The sequence below is a fragment of the Psittacula echo genome (assembly GCF_963264785.1).
Source record: "Psittacula echo genome assembly, chromosome: 3".
In the NCBI taxonomy this organism is placed as follows: domain Eukaryota; kingdom Metazoa; phylum Chordata; class Aves; order Psittaciformes; family Psittacidae; genus Psittacula; species Psittacula echo.
Genome location: NC_137736.1, coordinates 19039117 through 19059735, shown reverse-complemented (window position 1 = coordinate 19059735; position 20619 = coordinate 19039117). Strand labels below are relative to the sequence as shown.

The 20619-nt window shown below is 42.2% G+C and overlaps 2 protein-coding genes across 6 annotated transcripts in view; one reads left to right on the top strand and one right to left on the bottom strand.

Annotated features, from left to right (window-relative positions):
• Nucleotides 1–6856, bottom strand: part of DCAF6 (DDB1 and CUL4 associated factor 6) — an 85279-nt gene extending 78423 nt beyond the window's left edge. For all 5 annotated transcript variants that reach the window (XR_013956350.1, XM_080612054.1, XM_080612056.1 and 2 more), the window contains exon 1: nt 6651–6856. Coding sequence is in view for 4 of the 5 variants with exons in the window: in XM_080612054.1 (XP_080468180.1) it covers nt 6651–6744 (94 nt within the window). In the remaining variant the exon portion in view is untranslated. The remainder of the gene's footprint in view (nt 1–6650) is intronic.
• A 478-nt stretch (nt 6857–7334) lies between these two features.
• On the top strand, nt 7335–15366 carry MPC2 (mitochondrial pyruvate carrier 2). Its single transcript, XM_080613772.1, has 5 exons — nt 7335–7655; nt 11504–11544; nt 13270–13354; nt 14452–14563; nt 15195–15366. The coding sequence occupies exons 1-5, from the start codon at nt 7550–7552 to the stop codon at nt 15226–15228; spliced, it is 378 nt and encodes a 125-aa protein (XP_080469898.1). The 5' UTR covers nt 7335–7549; the 3' UTR covers nt 15229–15366.
• The last annotated feature ends 5253 nt before the right edge of the window (nt 15367–20619 follow it).

The window sequence follows — 20619 nt, the reverse complement described above, 5'->3', positions numbered from 1 at the left end:
AATAATCTGATACATTTGTACCTATTTTTGATCACTTCCTTCTAGCTCCACTTCAGCTGTCTGTGTGCAATGCTGGAAACCCCCCGTCAAGATATGTCAAGATACAACAGCACCAAAAAAGTTGGTGACTTCTAAAATTCAAAATCAAAACTCAGTAAGCAGGTTCATGGAACATCTGATATAGACAGTACTATAAAAATTAAAAAAAAAAAAAAAAAAAAAAAAACGAAAAAAGAAAATACAAAGCCCCAAAAATCAAGTTTCAGCAGAGCAATTTCACCAAAGAACATAATGTGATTTATTTTTTTTAGTATACTAAAGTGATTGTCAACACTTTAGCACTGAGTAGGAGAAAGGTGGGCCAACACTGAGAAGAGAGAAGCAGTATCACAAACTACAGCAATTAAATGACAGAAGACACACGAAAGATGCAACTGAGAAAAGGTCAATGATATTGTTAACTACAAGCAAAGATTCCCGAGACAGTAGCAAATCAAGCTATCAAGTTTAAATAGCGCTACATAGCTGTACAACTTGCAGGTGCAGCTGGGTTCTGCACTTACACTTCCACAGCTCAGTTAGACTATGAGTGAAATAATCCCAAAAATAACAGAAGACTGATTAAACTGAAATTAAGTATTTAGCACTCACATCACAGAAATACCCAGCCAAGCTTAACCTTGCCTCCCATCTTTCACCTCTTTCTGGTTTTCTGGTATGTACCAAACTGTAACCAGACAGCTTTTCTGTACGTGGTGCCTTGTCCAGATGATTCTGCTATGCTATGCTTCTTTCCCCCCACCCCACTGATAGTGTGCTACTATCAAAACAAAACAAAGAACATATTAATGTTTCTGTGCTAGGATCACCCACAATTTATTTTTTTTCCTTTTAAAAAGCTGTTTTAAACACATGCATTGTGCCTTTCTATTCCTTGAAACCAATTTAAATGAGATGGTACCAGGAAACTTGTTTCAGACCTAACCTCTTCATTAAACTCCTCCAAATTCAATTTGATATCAACAGGTCTTGATGACACATTCAGCTTTCAATTGTCTATCCATAATTTTTAAGGACTATAGTTGTCAAGTCTTGCTTTTATTAGCAAATGAAAAAAAACCCAAACATACCCAGTTTAAGGCAATACCTGATCCCTGTACTCTCTCCTGGCTTTTACAATTAGGAAGTAGCACTTTTTTCTGCAGTGCAATACATCTTAAACTTTTCAATCCAACTGCTGAAAATCCAACGACTATAGCTCATTTATTGCCTAATACATATTAGGTTGAGAATGTTAAGAATGTTTGGGTTTGTTTCCAAGTTGTATTTTCCTCTCTTTCATTACACTGTGATCTTCAATTCTGACTCTACCAACTTCCATTATTTAGAAAATATCACTAGTGAAAAAAAAAAATAAATGGGGAGTTCACCTGTATCTCTCTGAAATCTTCAGTTAGTCTTGTTTCACAAAGTGCGTTTGGTGTGTGCCAGAATACGTCACTATGCTGGGCACACAACAAAGTGCAGTGGAAGATGCTGCACATCAGGAAGCTACATTGTTTACATTAAACCAGCAGTTAATCATTTGCATCCTCAGAACCAGACAACTAGGTGAATTTATAATGGTCCTTTTTCAAGCAGAAGTTAATTTGCTAAACTTATAGAAGAAAAACCAACATAAACCACGTCTACCGAAATTCTGGGTTTTTAGCTGTGACAGATGAGCGCTTTTAATTCATGCTGGAAAAGAAAACTAATGCCAGAAGTTTAGGACACGAAATGTAACAATGCACCTGAAAAACTAAACATCAAAAGTATTATGCAAAGAATTAAAGAAGGGCTGATTAAATGCTCTGTGACTATCTCAAAGTCTGCAAGAGCACCAGCTTGCTTTCTTTAAAGCTGGCTGACCCTTCTTATTCTGCATTATTTTCAAAGACTAAGATATCACAGGTTGAAATACAGCTGGGATCAAAAACTGCAGAAAATAACACATCTCTTTCTGGTTGATATCCCTAACATTGAATTTCCACCTGTGGTTTTGTTTATTTATCCACAGAAAAGCAACAGAGAATAAAACTTTTCTATCTTTTAAGGAATCAGTTTCACTCTCGCACCCTGGGGAATGTATTTTAGGAAGAATTAAATGCTCCAAAAGCAGTACCCAATTCTGTCTACATTCAGTGAGCCACTACTAGTTTTATAAACTAGTAAGGTTATGAATGTAACACAGTCAATATCAGAACTGATCAGCTGTCCATACACATAATAGGTGCTCTCAACTATCCTGTTTTTCAGCCCTACCTATGAACAGGGTAATTAACTAACTTCAAAACTGTAATTAGTTCTGGGTCTATTATGGTTAATATCAGTAAAGAAGGGGATCAACTGACACCTGATTACTCTACTATCTACATAATAATATATTTACTTTTCTCTTTTTAGCAACAGCTTTTGAAACTTTACAAAATTTGGCCACAATCAACCTAATTGCTGGTTTCCTTACAGTTGATTTACAGATTTCAAACTTTTCCAAAACCTTGAAAAACTGGATGAGAAAAACTTAGTAAGATATGAAACAGTCTTTAAAGAGAGTGGGAGTGGAGCTCAGAAATCATACAATCATATAATCAACCAGGTTGGAAAAGACCTTTAAGATCATCGAGTCCTTTCCCTTTGGGGAAGGAATTGTGCCTCATCTCCATCTAAACCTCCCCTCGTGCAGCTTGTGGCTGTTCCTATTGTCCTGTCCCTCATTCCTCGGGAGCAGAGACCAGGACACCCCCCCCCCCATCCTCCTGTCAGGCAGATGTTGAGAGTGATAAGGTCACCCCTGAGCTTTCTCTTCTCCAGACTAAATCCTCCAAGGTCCCTCACCTGTTCCCCATCCCACTTGTGCTCCAGGCCCTGCACCAGCTCCGCAGCCCTTCTCTGGCCCCACTCCAGCACCTCAATGTCTCTCCGGTAGTGAGGGGCCCAGAACTGGACACAGGATTCAAGGTGCAGCCTCACCAGTGCCCAGCACAGGCAGACAATCACTGACCTAGCCCTGCTGCCACACTGGTGCTGACACAGGTCAGGATGATGGTGGCTTCCTGGCTGCTTGGGCACAAGCTGCTCATGCTCAGCTCCATCAATCAGCACCCTCAGCTCCTTCCCCATGAGCAGTTTCCAGCTGCTCTTCCCCAAGCCTGGAGCATTGCAGGGGGTTGTTGTGGCCCAAGTGCAGAACCCGGCACTTTGCCTTGTTGAACCTCATCCCACTGGCCACAGCCCATGGATCCAGCCTGTCCAGATCCCTCTGCAGAGCTTCCTACCCTCCAAGAGATCAACACTTCCACCAGACTTGGTGTCATCTGCAAATTTACACATCCCAGTATGGAGCAGTACGGACCAGTACGCACCAGTAGACACATCACAACACTATCTTTAAGAAATCTGGTAAGGCTAAAAATTACCTGTCACAAGGAAAGATGGTGTTAGAAAATAGTATGTGAAAAAGGATACCAGAGATTAGAGACAACTGACTTCTTTTGATACTTGCTTCCATTGTGTCAAGCACCACAACTTCCAACAGTCACTCTGAGCTAAAAAATGGAATCAGTTCCTGTCTGCAAACTAGACTAACAGATTTGCTTTGGATACCTGCCATGTCAGTTAACAAAACAAAACACACAAACAAAAAGCCCTGAACATACACACACACACTCTATCTTCCTCCTGGCTAAACAGCCATCCTCAGCAGCATGACCCTTCATAGGAAAGCAAACCAACTCATCAAACCTATCACATTAAATATTTCAGAGGAATTATGGACTCACTTCTTTCTTGCAAGAAACCCATGCTACTCTTTCTCTAGTCCAATTATGATATGCTATACTTTATCTGCATAAAAGCCTTTATTGTGATGGCACCAGACACTTACCTGCTATTGGAACTGGTATGTTCTTTAGTCACTGAAATATGGCCACAATGATACAAAATTGTAACAAAGAACCGGGGTTGTCTGGGAAAATATCATGACTGAATAATATTTGTCAGTTTCAAGGCAAAATTTAAACTGGATACTCCAGTTTACTACCAGTGTTTTTCTCTGTAAAAGCACTGTGACTTTAACAACTGAAACTCAGTTTCCATCCATGATCCAGTAGCAGACAGGACTGAATGCCCAAACTGAATCAAAGAAAAGAATATTACTGTGAGCCTCCCCGAGGCCTGGCTTTATCTGGACACTTCAGATACAAATGCTGTCTGAAACTGAGACTAATTAGCCTACAAATGCAGAACAAAACATAGCTAACAGGTATGTAAGACTCGCATTTTCCCTCTACCACCACAGCAGGAATTCTTAACAAACGGTAACATAGAATCATAGAATAGTTAGGGTTGGAAAGGACCTTAAGATCATCTAGTTCCAACCCCCCTGCCATGGGCAGGGACACCTCACACTAAACTATGCCACCCAAGACCTCATCCAACCTGGCCTTGAACACCGCCAGGGATGGAGCATTCACAACTTCCCTGGGCAACCCCTTCCAGTGCCTCACCACCCTTAGAGTAAAGAACTTCTTCCTTATATCCAATCTAAACTTTCCATGTTTAAGTTTTAACCCATTACCCCTTGTCCTATCACTACAGTCCCCAATGAAGAGTCCCTCCATATCGCCATAAATGCCATTTTGAACACAAGTGTGATGGCTCCACAAGGCAAGCACACCATGTACTAACCTCTTTCGCTAAAAGCCTGTCAATAAGGCTTCAGCAACCCTTGCCACCACCAATGCAGATCTTAACATCAATTCAGTGGGAAGCCTCTCTCAGGTCCTATTTTCTCAAGGCTATAAAGCTACTGAGCATGTTTAGATGAAATGGAAAACAGTAAATATGAGACCTTAACTCAGTCAGCAAAGGGATTTTAACTAGTTATGCACATTTTATTGGAGAAAGAAAAAACATCTTATTGTCCAGAAAAAACATCTTACTAAATCTGAGAGAGTTATTTCTACTGATCAAACCTTAATACTTCAACTGTCAGAGACACAATCATGTAGAAGAAAAACAAAAGTTTTACGGTCCTTCTTCAAAATTTACACACTACACTTAAGAACCAAGTCAGAAGGATATCCATGTTTGATCACTGAATGTTAGAACAATCCCCAGCTAGGACTTGGCCAGCTGTCAAGACACAACAAAAGCCAAAAGCAGTTAGACCATTAGTTTTCAACTTCTTTTTTTTTAAAAAATTTTAGGGCCTCATTATTTTGGTTGTGGGTTTGGTTTTGGTTTGTTTTATTGTTTTCTTTTTTTCCCAAAGTACTTACGTGCACATAGGCGCTATACATACAAACATTGTCTCTATAATAGGTGGAAGTCTACCAGCAATGACCTTGCTTTTCTCAATTACCTTTTGTGGATGACTGTTTGCTCAGGGACCACAGACAGAAAACTAACGAATTAGACTTGGTAATGTGATATGCCATCTTAAATTCCACTGGAAAACCTAATGAAAACCAACACTAACCACAGTTAGAAGTGCCATGGGGTTACAAACAGACACACTTTCTACAACACTGTAAATAAGCTCCTCCTCTATGTTTCGGCTCAAAATCAGGAATTTACTTTGCTACACGAGCAGAAAAGAACATGCTTGCCACCATTAAACCGTCTTTCCTGAAGAGCCATCTCAGTCCCCCAGATTGGAGCATCATTACGATATATGATAGATCACCACATCCCCAAAACAAGTGAGTAAATATTTTTAAATATATATACTTTGGGGAAGGGTAAGATGCAGAACACATGCAACCTGCGCCATTACAAAGAACATCAATAGCTTCGTCACGCTGGAGAAACCTCCCTGTGGCCTCGTAAACTGAAACTAACGCTATTTTTAACTTGGAGAGCTTAGAAAGTGAAGAAAGTAACTGGCGTTTAACAGAGGCAGCAGCCAGGAGCCGGAACTGCAGCGCTTTTAAGGGCCACCACTCCCCCCGCCCAGCAGTTGCGAACACAAAGCCCGGCTCAACAAGCCGCTCAACAACACGCTGCTCAAGTGGCTCAGGCCAGCGCTCGGCTTCCAAAACCCAGGGAACTCCGAGATCTTCACTGTTATCCCGGCGTTTCCAAGCTTTTGTAAGGCAGTCGTTACAGGCTCAGGGCCGGTCAACCCCGTTCACCCCGGGAAGCAAATACGCGGCTCCCAGTCTATTTTAAGGCGCCGCCACCGCCTGGGCGCCGGCCCGACGCCCAGCTTCCCCGCCGCGATCTCTCACGCAACAGTTCCTTCAGGGAGAGGCGGAGGGAAGAGGGCGGGCGGGGGTACCGCCGTGTCCGGTGAGGAGATAGCCCCATGCGCGACACAGGGAACTTAGGAGCCAGCTGCTCCTAAGAAAAAGAGAAGGTGAAGGCGGAACCGACCCCGCAGCACCGGGACGAGGGAGCTGCGCCCAGCCCCCCCAGGGACAGCACCGACAGGCCGGCCCCCGCCGCCACTGTGCGCTCACCCCACGGGCAGGGGTGGGGGAAGAGAACTCGCTACCACCTGCTCTCCCGCATAGGAGAAAGGTGGGAGCGGCTGCTGGGAAGGGCGCCCCGCCCTCCCTCTCCCCCTCACCTCAGGGGACGGCTTTGCTTGCCCCGCGCGCCCTTACCCAAGTAGTGCCTCCGCAGCAGGCCAGGCTCCTCGAGCCCCAGGCTACGCTTCCGCACGTCCCACAGCAGGTGGTGGCAGTGCCCGCGGGACATGGCCCCCGCGAAAGGGGAGCGGCGAAAGGACAGGGTAAGGCCGGGCGCTCCGGTGATGCCGGGCGCTCCGAGCTATCACCATGAAACCGCCCAGTCGGCTACCGCCGAGACACCGTTGTGAACTAACCGAGCCGCCAGCAGCAGCGCTCGGCCACGCCCCTCTCCATGGGGCACCGCCCCCCGCGTAGCCCCGCCCCCGCCGCGAAGTTGGGGGCGGCAGCTCTCCGAGACTACAGGCTTCTCGCGGGAGCCGGTAGCAGCGTCGCTGGGGGGGTGAGCGTCTGCACTCTCCCTCCCCGAATGGGGTGTTGTGGAAATGACGGATAACGTCAACGCGCTCGGCTTCGCCGGCCAAACCGGCTCTAGAGCCCAGCTGTAAAGCTACAAAGTGGCTATCTTGGGTTTGGGCGTACAGTCGCGGGTTGCGGTTTCCGCACGTCGGCCATCTTGAATGGGAGGGTGAAGCGGTTCCCTGCAGTTATCCCTCATCCGGGCGCTCGTGCCCTTCTCGAAGACGGCCGGAATAGAGCGCGGTGGTATCAGCTCTCCTCACGAGGCGGGAGTAAGCCGCCCTAACCAATAGCGTTACTCGAAGCCTTCAGCCCTACCACGCCTCTTGCAGAGACCACCAATCAGCGTGCAGCGAGCGGCGCTCCTCCCCTCGGCCTGGGGGTGACAGATGGGTGGGGCTGGCTGAGGGTCTGTGGAAGGACGGTGGGTCGTGAAGGGTGGGAGCTGTCGGTACTTGCTTGTCCGCTGATTCACTGCTGCTGCGCGGCTCCCGCGCCTCCGTCGCCCTCCCGACATGGCGGCCGCCGCCTCGGGGCTCCGCGCCTCTTACCACCGCATGCTCGACCGCATCGAGCTCATGCTGCCGCCGCGGTTCCGGCCGTTTTACAACCACCCGGCAGGTAACTGCCGCGCCAGTTGGGATCGCGGAGGAAGAGGCGGGGGGAGCAGGGGGCGAGGCAGCGGTGTCGTACCCCTCCGTTACTCCGATTCTGGGGTTACGGGGATAACTGATATGGGGAAAACTGCTGATGAGTGGGCTCCTGCTTGTTACTCTGCGGTTTGAACCCTGGGAGCGGCTGGGCTGCCTGAGCCGAGCCCCAGCCTAGGGGATGTGGTGGTTTCCGAAGGGCCCCGAAGGCTTCAGCAGTCACTTCTTGCTAATGGATGCACTGAAAAAATAGCGTGGAGCGCTATAAGGATTTCTGATCTTGAAGTGTACTCTGGTTTAAGTCCGGCAGCTGTTTGCTTCATTTTCTTTCTGCCGAATCAGGCATTCCAACCGAAGTCAACTGGTGCCACTCTTGTAGTTGAAAGACTCCTGTGGGAAAAGAAGGGCTTGAGTTATCCTGAATTGAGCTACCTTTACCTGACCTACATCTTATCTTTACTTGAGCAAACATGGGATTTTGTGTTATTAGGGAGAAACCTCTTGTAAAATTATCCTCTTCAGTGCCATTTAGGTGATGTTTGTCATGTAAACAAATTGCATAGGGTAGTTAAAAAGAGTGGTCGATAAAATCCTGAAATTCCATAGGCTGTCGTTCCCACTGTTTTGTTTCAGTGGGGTATGCATCCTTGACTCTTCACCTACCTGGAATATGCACTCTGAAAATGGACTTTAGTTTTTAGGCAGTTGTCCTGTCTTCCTCTAACAGTCCTTTCTGGAAATGAAAACTATTGCTTTAAAGAAGTCACAATCAAAGAGTGAAAACTGCAGTTATCAGAATGTCTGATTTGCACTTAATTCACTAGATCAATATATATATTTAACATTAAAGTATTTTTTACGTATAAAGAGTCAGTACATCCAGCACTTCCATTATAAAGGTGCCAAGCGTCTAAGTGCCACAGTCATCTTGGGTGAAATGTGGCAGCTTCCAATTGCTTTTATTGAAAACAAAACATGGTGAGCACTGGCAATATCTGTGTTCATTCTTTTGTCAGAACTGTGGTACTAATGGAAAAAGGCTTTGGATGTTCTCTTGCAGTCCTTTTCACAGTACTGCCTGTGGGCCACTTGTTCACTACCTTAATAGTGAAATTAATTTTTTTAAAAAATCCAGTTTTAGGGACTCTGTGTGAATGTATACATATATATACATACATATATATCTGCTATAATCCATACTGATGGCATGAGAAAAGCCACAGAGGAAGCATGAACCTCTGAATAGCTTCATCAAAGCTGAACCTCTGCCACTTCTGTTTAAGCCTTAAATGTCTTGAAGGAGGTTCTGTGAAAAAGTTATGCAATAGATGTCACTCTGCCTGCAAAACAAGTAGGTTAAAAATGAAAAGCTCACACTTTATCCCTGGTGATATCCAAGTTTTGAGTCTAATTTAGGAATATGAGCATCATTATCATGGAACTATAAATCACTTGTCAGAAATTAAGAAAAAGTTTACTTCTTTTCTGGCACAGACATCTTCCAGTAAAATAACTGATGTGTGGTCTGAAAAGCTGCTTCTTTGGCTGGCATTGTGTAGCATGAGGCTGCTGGAGGGCAGTGAAAGGCCTGCAGTACAGGCTGCCACAGAGCTCCTGGCAGCCTTGGGGAAGCGTGGGTTGAGCTTATGCTCCCCTTTGGCCTCTTTTGTTCACTTTGCCTAACTAAACTAAACTGTCTAGGACAAAGACTTAATACTTAACAGAAGTCATAAATTCTATGAACTGTTCACCCACGATATCCAGATTAGCCTCTGGTATGCCCCTGCTGCTGTATGTGCTGCTGTCATACTTGAAAAATTCATCCAGGTATCGGGATCTGGCAAGAGCTCGCGCCTTAGCTTTGTGCTTACTAGAATGCCTCCAGGAGAGGTGATCTGCTTAAGGCATTTGACAGTCTTCCCTTACAACAAGCTTGGCTCTGTACCTTACTTGTTTCAATTGTTTCTTACTTTTGTAGTCAGCAGTTACCGGGTTATCTATTATTAATAAAAACTAGTCAGTCATCTTGAAAACTGTACAAGCTGTTTAAGGAATGTCAATTTAATAATATATATTCAGCCCACATTCTTTAATCCTCCAAATCTGAATGTTTAGAAGAAAATAGATGGCAGTAATTAAAGCTACATCTGTGGGACCTCTGTAAGACTGATTTATAAAGAGCTGTATTTGCAGTCTGATACTGACATTCTAAGTAGCTGGCTAAGAGAACAGCAACTGAAGTTTATGTCTTGAAAGGATGAACAGTCAGCTGTATTTATTCAACAATATTAGATGGTTTTAGCAGCTTTACAACCCCAGACATTGTAAAAACAAAACAAAACAAAACGAAAAAAAACAAAAAAACACTTGTGTAGTTACCCAAGCAAAAAGTAATGCTAGTAGTTACTAACTGCAGTTTGAAATTTGATCACTGTCATGAGTGCCCTGGGTCTGAAGAGGGCTTTATGCAAAGCTGCCAATCTTCTTTTTATTGCTTTCTGTGCTGCAGTTGCCCTGCCCTTTTATAGGGCTTATTTGGCTTTAGGGTGATGACACAACCGGTAGTTGTAAGTCAGTGTTATTCCCCAAATTATGAGTTGCTTCACAGGTGACAGTTAATTTTCTCCAAATCATAGTTTTAAACTTGAGGGTTCCTAAACCAGGGAGTATAAATAGTTACTGAAAGGCTTTTTTAAGGCTGAAATGTTAGTGACAAATCAGTTCACGCAAAAAGAAAGCAACCAAAGTCCTAGCGGTTGTCATTTATATTTAAAAACTTTACTCATAATATGTAACATATTACAGTGAAAACTTCGCTTCACCTTGCATGTTATCAGAATGCTGAGCAGTGGCCTAGCAAGACCTAAACCTTAATATGTTTTGATGAAACTGGAACGAGTGTCCCGACTGTCTCCCAGTGTGGTGGGTTGATACTTTGGATTGTGGTCTCTCTTTTAAGACCTCAGTCAGGAGTCCTGGATTAATGATTTCTGGCATGGTTGGCCATCTGCACATTGTAGGTATGGCATTAGAGTACCTTCTTTTAACCAACCATTTGCCATTTTGCCACTGCTGTAAGAGATCTATTTGCAAAAGAGATGGTTTTCCCAGATCTTATTCCATTGACTTTTCTCCCTTCTTTCTGTAGGTTTTTGCTTTCTTTACCCACAATCCTCCTTTGCCTATTGGTAGATTATTGGGGTGTTGGGTTGATTGTGTAGGAAGCATTGTTTCTGCTAGAAAGACATGGTTATTCAGAGGTGCAGATTGGAGGTGAATGAGGACGCTCTCCTTGTGACATTTACTACTGCTTAGGTTTGCAATTTGTACCCTTACTTATAATGCTGCTGTGCTGCGTGCCTTCTGCAGTGTGAAGAGGTGGGCTATGATTTAGGAAGAGCAGGAGGGACTGACTTGTTACAGTACCAGTAATAAGGTATTTTGGAGGTTTACTTTACAAGATTCAGTTCACAAAGATTTCAAATACTAATTGTTAGAGTAGCTGCAGAGTAGCTTTTAATCATTACAGACACTGTCTTCACTATTTCTAGGACTTATCTTAACTTTCTTCGTTATATATGCATTTTGCCTGCTCTAGTGTCCTTATTTTCTTAAAAATGGAAATAACAAAATCCTACTCACCTGTTGCAGAAACGGGATGACTGATTACACAGCTGAAGGATGATGCTAGAGCTTGTACAGTGGTAGAAACTGCTAATATACACAATTCATTATTTAAAAAAACAAACCAAAACTTACTATGTGTATTAAACCAGCCGCATCTCACTGAATAATTTAACTTCTTTTTCCTCCCCTCAGGCCCCAAAACAGTTTTTTTCTGGGCACCTCTTATGAAATGGGTAAGTATAAAATGCCAGCTAGTGTCTGGATGTCTGTCAAAGTGCAATCTGCAGCGACCCATTGAGCAAGCAATGGTTTCCCAGCAGATATCTGAACCTACAGAAAGATTTAATACCGAGGCTTTAGTTTTTAATTTGCAGGGAAGAACAAAACTAGCATTAATAACATACAGAACAACGTGCAGGGGAGATAGCAGGGAGGGGGGAAATGCTTTGTCAAAAAACTGTACTTTTTGCTGAAAGTTTCACAAAGACTTTCTCGTGTGAAACAGTTTCTTAAGGGAGTTATGAATTGGCATAATTCAAAACTCTTTAAGTATGCATTTTGTCTGAGATTGAGGAATTTGAAAAGTACCATAATTTGAAGACAGGTTAAAGCATGTCAGAGTGCAAGGTAATCTTGAGAAAAAGTAAAACAAAAAAAAGGCAGCTGCCATTTTGGCTATTGGTAGCTCTCTGCTTCCTACTTGGTTACACCCCCTAGCTATGTTTGTGCACAGGTGAAGTAAACGTCTCCTCCTAAATCACTGTACTCCTCTTAATTGTATTGGTATAGATAAATGACCTCTAAATCATAAAGCAATTTGATCTCTGTGTTTGGTAACAAGCAAGGATATAACCTGCTCTTCCTATTGCCAGCTGGTTCCCAAGTTTCCCATTTGTGAGCCTCAACTTTTTATAGGCCACGGGCAACATGTTATGCTCTAAGCTGTAGTTTAGTTTCTTTGTCATTCTAAACTGGAGCTGCAGAAACCATGGTTAACCTTCCCCTTTCTCAGAGGCTCTTCCAGGTGACATGCTCCTGAGCCTAAGCATACAGGCAACTCTTCTGAGCAGGCTGGTATCGACAACTGCTGTATCAAAAAAGCATATACACAGATGTTTTTTCTCTTATGAACATGCAGGAAATGGTGAAGTTCTTCACTGAGAAGTTAAAATAAATTTTCCCCTACATGGCAAAGGTACATTTACTGCAGTTACCTATGTGTGCTGGAAGCCTGTACCTCTATGGCACTGCTACAACAGCATCAATCCCATAAGTGAGGCAGCACACGGACTTTTCTACCCTTAAAACCTGGTTTCTTGATTGGAGCCAAAGGAGTCCTTAATGGCAGTCAGTGGATTAAAAGCATTAGGACTCTCTTATTTGTGAGACTTTGTTTTCTTTTTTTGTGAACTCCTGTAGCATGAAATTGTATTTCCAGTAGAGGGCAATAACACAAGAATCAAATCAAGCACATTTGCTAGCAAAGTTGTCAAGCACATCAGCCTAGCTATTCCTCCCTTCACCTAGATGTTTTCTACTTTTACTGAAATTATATTTAAAATGCAGCACTTTTACTTCCTCAGTGAAGACTACATCTACATCTTTAACAGCAGTATCTTAGCCTGAGCTTTAGGAAGCTGCTTTCTTAAGCAGCTGTGCTTAAATTAACCTTGTTCTTAAATTAATACAAAATTGCCACTGTCTGGAATTTTACTGCAAGCCAATAAAATTCCAGTGCACCCCTTATAAGTGTGTTCTTACTCCTTGCACAAAGGATTAGAAGTAGATGGTGTCTCCGAGAGTCTAATTACTCTGCTAGTGTAATGCATCCTACTTCCTGCATAATGCATATGGAATAAGTACTGAGCTATGAAGCAACTTCCCCTTGTAAAGCAGAGGGAGGTCTGTTAAAGGAGGTCCTGATACTGGACTGGTGCTCACCAAATTTGTCTTTACAGGGTTTGGTATGTGCAGGAATGGCTGATATGACCAGACCAGCAGAAAAGCTCAGCACAGCACAGTCTGCAGTGTTAATGGCCACAGGTAAAGCCAAAGTTACTCTATGCTTTTATGCAGCACCCTCTCTAAAACTTCTTCCAGAATCCTCCATCAGTACTAACCTGCTTCTATAGAAAAGGCTTAACTATAATACACTAAGTTTCAGTGTTGCTGTCAGATGAGAATTCCAGGACAGGCCTATGCTTGTTATTAAAACTGTAAGAGTTCTGTGATTATATTAGTTTTCTGCACGTGTCTTAATTTGGAATTGTCCAGAGCAAATTGTTAAGAGTTAGAATTCTGAGTTTCATCCCTTAAATTACAATTATACCACTTATTCCACTAAGTGACCTCCTTTGCTTCAGATGAAGCAATTCTAAAATCTCCAGGATATAGTGACTCTTTTAGAACAGAGTTTAAGGGATTAAACAGTGGTAGGGCGATTACACTAACATAACTGGAAAGAACTCCTATGTGTTAAGTGAACTTGGAAGCAGTGGTACACGGACTGCTGCACTGCTGTCTGTCATCCATTTTCATGCTGGCAGAAACAACAATCTGTATTCAAAGTGTTCCACCTTATCTTGTCAGGGGTGGGACTTGTAGCAGCTCAAGCTGAAAATCAAAATTACAGCTGCCACCTTCATTCTCCAGACTTTATTTTATCTGTGCATTTTACATGATATGTAGACCTTTCTTGACTGGTGGATTCTGTAATGTCTAAACTGAATACCCTGCAGGAGGCTGGGTATACTACAGCAAAATGACACTACCCTGCAACTGTGCTGGAGAATTAAGGTCTAGACTGCTGCAGAGTACAGAGGATCTTTCTTTGCTATTAAGACTATGATTGACTCTATTATCTAGTTTTTTGCAAAAATGCATGGCAGGGGTGTTGGAACTAGATGATCTTAAGGTCCTTTCCAACCCTAACTATTCTATGATTCTATACCAGTAGCTGTCCCACTGCCACTTGATGTGCTTTTAACTGAGAAATGGCTAGGTATAAGAAAAGCAGTTGTCTAACATGAGGTTATAAAATCTGTTTGCTTAAACTGGCCCGTGATTCTGCCTCCAAACTTAAGAGAATGTCTGAATATTTCACTTTAAAGACTTAACATCTTTAAACTTTCATTCAACAGGCCTTATTTGGTCAAGGTACTCTCTAGTTATTATTCCTAAGAATTGGAGTCTGTTTGCTGTAAACTTCTTTGTTGGCTGTGCTGGTGGTTCTCAACTCTACCGAATATGGAGGTATGTATTCAGCAGGAATTTCTACATCCTGGGACACACCACCTCATCTTAAGCAGGAGTTTATAAATTCTACCAGCTTCCATGTCAGTGCAACAGACAAGAGGAGCTGAGCAATTAAACACTGCAGAACTTTTTTTGCTTCATTGTTAGTTTCCCAGTTGGGTAGGAGTGAAGTTTTAAATATTTTCAGCATAGCTAGAGCACATTTTAAGGAATATGCTATGTAAGCTGTAGTTTCTGGGTCTGAGGCATTCTTTAAAAACTGTAGGTATGACTGACAGCCTAGACTTTCTCCTCCTCATAAGCTTTGCACTTCTCCTTCAGCACTTTCAGTGTTGAATCATGTCAGTTCCAGCTGGATTGAAGGGTTCTTTAGTTTAGCGGCATTTTCTAATTCTTTTTTAATTATTATTTCTTGAGGCTTCAGTACTGGCCAGGAATAAGGCAAACTTAGTTGCAGCAACTAAGTAGAAACTTCTTACATGAACTAAACTATGCTATCCTGAGTTTCCACCCTCAAGTCTGTTGTAACTTTAAACTTCCTCTGCTGAACACATTGTTAGGAAGACACTGTTATTGTAACTAGTGTTCTTAGTCTGTGCTCTTTTTCTTTTCTTTTTTCCCCCCATAGGTATAATCAGGAGCTAAAAGCAAAACAAGACTAGCTGCAGTAAAGAGATGCTTAACCCACAGGTCAAACCCAACAATGCACAAACCCTTCCCCATGGGACCTAGCTTCACTAATTTTAATGTTTTTTGAGAAAATGAAAGAGGAAATTGAAATGTTTAGAGAGCAAGTGTTTTCTAAGTACAAATAACAAAGTATCTCTGTACACTTAAATAAAGTGCAACCTTTTAAATTGAAGCAAAAATCCATGTGTTATTGTCTCTTTAAAAGAAACAGATTCTGGATTGTGACTGGAATGAGTTGCTGGGCCTGACCTTACCTGTCTCCACTGAACAGTGATGAGAGTGACATAGTGCAAGTCTGTCAGAGCCTCAACTGCAGTTATCTTCCTCCAGGTCACAGTCAGACCTGGGTGGGGTTTTACCATACTTCAGTAACCAGTAGTAGCATTTGCATTTCATTCTCTGATGCTCTTCCCTGGTTGTGTAAGGATATTCTTTTCAGCCTCAGCTATGTATATCTTCATTTGTTTCCCAGCCACTACCATCTTTACCAAGAGAAGGGAGAACTAGTATGTGCCACTGGTGTTCTAGCTTCTGTCATCCTTCACAACTAGAGGGAGAAAATGGGTGCATTTAAGTACCTGGTTCTTGGGAATGTGAAAAATAAACAGCCAAAACTTTTATTACTTGCTTTCCACCCCATCCTTTAACACATGCAAATTTTCTCTAAAGGTGTTCACTCAGGAAACATGTATGTGGTACTTCTCCAGTAGCTTCTTCAGGATCCAGGAAAATGAAGGCATTGAAATACTGGAGTTTTGCAGTCTTGTTACTAAGTCTCTCCCTGCTACTTTCCCTCAGTGCCATTTGAGTTATCACTACAGCATGGCAAAGGTGCACAGGAAACTGTTCTACAGTTGTAAGAGCTACAGCACCTTGCTTAGCACTGATGTCCTCTCCTTTCTCACCTTGTGTATAATGTTACATTATCCTGTGCAAAGTATTTGTGCACTTTAAGGAAAGCATTTTTCATTCTTAAAATGCACCTGATAGACTGTCAGCTCCCCTTTTTTTCAGAGGCTGTCCTGCCACCTCCAGTCCTTCCTCTCCTACGTGTTCTGCTTGCAACCAACAATTGCACTTGCATTTCTCAGTTCTCAAATGGTCAACACTCCAGCTGTGTTGTTTGTTGAGCTGACAGAGTGACTGAAGAATACCACCAGAAAGAGGTGGTGTGTTTCAGTCCCCCTCCCTTCACACTCCCTAACCAGGTAAGACCCATGCAGCAAACCAGTAATGGGGAGGGGAAGTGTATTAAAGTATTCACAAGATTACAACAGAAAACATGGAAGTCAATTCAAGAACAGAATATCCAAGATAACTGTTCCCAGATGAGTCTGTAAAGGCAAAAGCATGATCAGTGAACTGGCTCTTCATGTAACTGAGCCATGCAATGCATATCTAGCTCCCTTACATAGACTATACACCTGTCTTACAGGTGTTGGTTCTCTGGCATACCTCCAGGACAGAGGTTTACAAAGGAGAAGTACCCAGTCTGTATTTCCAATTACACTTACCACATAACAACAAGTGGTATTGCAGGGAGACAGAAAAGATTGTACAGCACACTCATCTCCAAAGGCATTGAACCTGCATTTTAGAGTGCAAAAATACCTTTAAATGAAAGGGCTTATTAACTTTATAAGTGAAGAGAAGGAAAAGGGAAGCCTCAAGAAGAGTATAATGGCTGAGCATATGATTAATATGATTTTGGGATCTCCCATATAAAATGTTACCCAAATACAAGCACTGCAGGGGTCCAGAAGTCTTATGCACCTTCTCAGTTTTGATGGTTTTAAAGAGAAAATATTTCCATCACCTACTGCACAAGAACAATTTGTATTTGAGGTCCTAGGTAGATACATTAATAACGTAAAATTCCAAGACAAGATTTCAATACAGAGTGAAGGTGGTGTGGTTATAAATCAAATGACCCACACTTGACCTCAATGAATCCACTCTAAGGCAATGCAGCTTCTCAAACTGCATATACACACTTAACTGCAGTTACAAGACAGATGGTTACCTAAACCATTCTCATGAGTTTAAAAAGTTAAAAACCTAATTCCAGCTCTGCTAGTCACAAATTGAAATATCACTAAAGCTTTGAGAGAAAACAAAATTCTACATGTCTCCAATTCTACATGTTTCATTTGGATAAATGAAATGTCATTCAGTTAGTTACAGGGACATATTTGTCTCTCTGTAATAGCTCTTGATATCATTTCATAAAATGCCGACCATCTCCCTCACTGAACAACTGCTGAAGTCAAAAGTGATTGTGATCAATGGTGATTTGATGTAATGAGTACAGCTACCAATTTACTTAGATTGATACTTTATTTGTAATCATCAAATTTAATTTCTGGCAATCAAAAATAAGAAAGAATATATCTACTGTTAAAAGCCAAGAATAAATAAGCTGAAACTGTTCCACTTAGCAGTACTGTTAAGAACAGGGGAGATGAATAATGCCATTCATATCCCTGGCTCTAAGGGTGGCAATTGACTTAGCTGCCAGAGCCCAGGCTGGCAATCCAAAACTGTACTCCTACAATGGGCAGGTGGACACTTTTACCCATAAAAGACCTTTTCTTTCCCCCTCAGCTGAGAAACTTATTTCAGATTGATCCCACTCTTGTCTGCATGATGAATAAAAGAGAAACATCACACAGACCTTCCTCAACTCCCTATCCAAGAGCAATGACCCACCTAAGTTTTAGTCTTTTGCTACTGCCTCGAGAGAGGCTGCCTACTCCTCAGCTGAGCTGAGCAAGCCTGCCACACAGCACTTCTTTTTAAAATAGAGGGTCTTAAAAACAGCTATCGCTACTACTATGACAGGACAAGGATAACACACTCAGTGCTCCTCAAAGTCCAAGCTGTTCTTCTCCACTGACAAAGAATAGCATTGGAGAATTAAGAGATGAGCAGCAGAGCAGAGTTAAACTTCTGGTCATCATAACATCAGGACATGATGACCCTGTCTGACTTTAATCTCTGCCTGCTGGCCATCAGGGAGTAGAAGTCCTCTATCTCCTGAGACTTTACTAAGTAAGCCAACTTAGCATCAGTCTCTTTCATCGTCACAGGTTACGGTATGATTAAATAAGCTAAGATAACCTCAGAGACAGAAAGTTCCCAAGTGTTGTCTCACATTGCCTCAAGTTCTTTTGACTTCAGCCCAAATAAGTGATTTAACAGCTGCATTGTTCATGTTTCCATGACAAAAAAAAAAAAAAGAATTATATATATATAATTCAACAGTTTTGCACTGGAGAGGGATTTGGACTGATTTTTGCTATTCCTGGGGACAGGACTTCAGAAGTCTTTTTAGAAAGATGTTCAACATTTTAAGAAAATACTTCCAAGTTCATTCTGCCTTCACAAAGAGGGTGTAAGCAGCCTTGCAAAAGCCTCCTCACTATAGGCAATATGAACATACCTGTAGCTAAACAAAAGTAATGAAAAGAGAGGTTTCCTAAAATTAGTTAGCACCAGCCAGATGAGTGTCTCCTAAAGTAAGCACCAGATGAGCATGTTTTTAAAAGTCAGCACCAGATGAGGACTGTGCTCAGATTCTCCAGTATATTCCAGCAGGAAAAGAAACAAACATCAGCAGCAGACCCCAGAGCCAAGGACAGCCCTGTCGTATTGTAGCAGCAAGTTTTCAATCGCTACATTAATCACATTTCTCCCTCTTGCTCTAAAATGTCTGGGGAGAAAGATGGTGATGCACAGGGATGAACACGGGCAGATCAAAATCAGATTTCCCCACCAATCATGTCAAAAGCATTCATTTCTCACTAAGTGTAAAACAAACATTGGCAAGTAACAACTTGTAGATAAGGAAAGCAGCAGCAGCAGGATTCATCCTGATCTTAATGAGGCTTCTAACAAAGGCAAGTGTCTGATCCTGACGGAAGAATATAGCATTGGCTTACCCAACTTTGTTGGGGGAAAAAAAAAAACCAACAAAAAACCAAAACTAACACTGTACACAAAATAGTTCTTAAAGTTACACTGTGATAATTAAAGGATTATCTAATGTGGTTCTGAAAGGGTCTGCCATCAGCCTAAAACAACTTTTTTATTTACTTGATGTTAGAGTGGAAAGCTGGATCAAGTTTACAAATATCAAGCTACGAGTAATGCAAACTCACTGGAGGACAGGAATTCAAGTTTTCAACTGATAAATTGAAGATGAGGTCTGAAAAAGCCATAACATAACTTCAGCAAAGACAAATTTGCAGACAATACAAAGCCAGGAGGAGTTTCTGGCATACCAGATGGTTGTGCTGCCATTCAGACAGACTTGTGCAGGCTAAAAAACTGGGCTAAGAGGAATTTCATGAAGTTCAAGAAGGAGAAGTGCAAAGGCCTGCACCTGCACCTTCTACTATATGCTACTCTAAGATCTCAGCCAGAATGCCACTTCTAGCTTTGAGCATTAGATTTCAGGATACAAATGGGCCAGCTAAAGAAAGATCCTCTTCAGCACAGGAGGACAGAGATCCTTAGCAATCTACAAGGAATTTAATCTGGAAACAAGAAGCTGGAAGATTATATTCAAGTAGTTGACTTGCAGAGAGGAAGGAAATAAACTGCCCTCCGCATCCTCTGTGCAAATATAGGTTACACAAAAACACACATTAAAAAGATTAAAGAGTGCAGCCCTAGATTTCCTCCAGAGGTCATTCAGCCTTCACTACAAGGCTTTTAAGAACAGATAACGCATTTCTAAGGAAGTGACAGTGGAGCTATGGGAGAGAGGTGAGGGAGTACTACAGCTTCCAGGTTCCTTGGAACCCTTTTTCACATATGAAGTGACAGAGCTTTAAGGAAGAAGCACTGAAAAGTTCAACAGTCTGAAGCAACCACCTACAGCTACAGCTTCCTATCCCTTTAACTCACTAGCTTGTAAGTTTTCGCAGGTAAAATACCATTTCACAAAATTCGTTAGATCAACACTATCCCTGTATCTTAAAGGACTGAGCTTGAATAGGTGGGCTCAATATGGAAGTAAACGGTTCTTTGACTTGTGTTACACAGGTCAGGTAGGCCTAAACATTTTCTTCACTTATACTGCTAAGACATACACTTCTGATAGCTAGGAGTCACCTTTGGTTTATAAAACCAAGCAACAGTATCTAGTTTATGTGAGAAGACAGCTTGCACTGAGAATCTGACCAAGGAAAGATGAATACCCTGTACAGACAAAGAACTCTGAATATAAAGAAGATTTCTTCTTTATACTCACTTCAGCTATTACGGCTTATGAGGGGAGGGGAAAAAAAAAAAATTAACTCTCCAGGTTAATCTAGACTCTTCAGGCATCTTCCAGTTTCTCCATTAATAATCAAGAT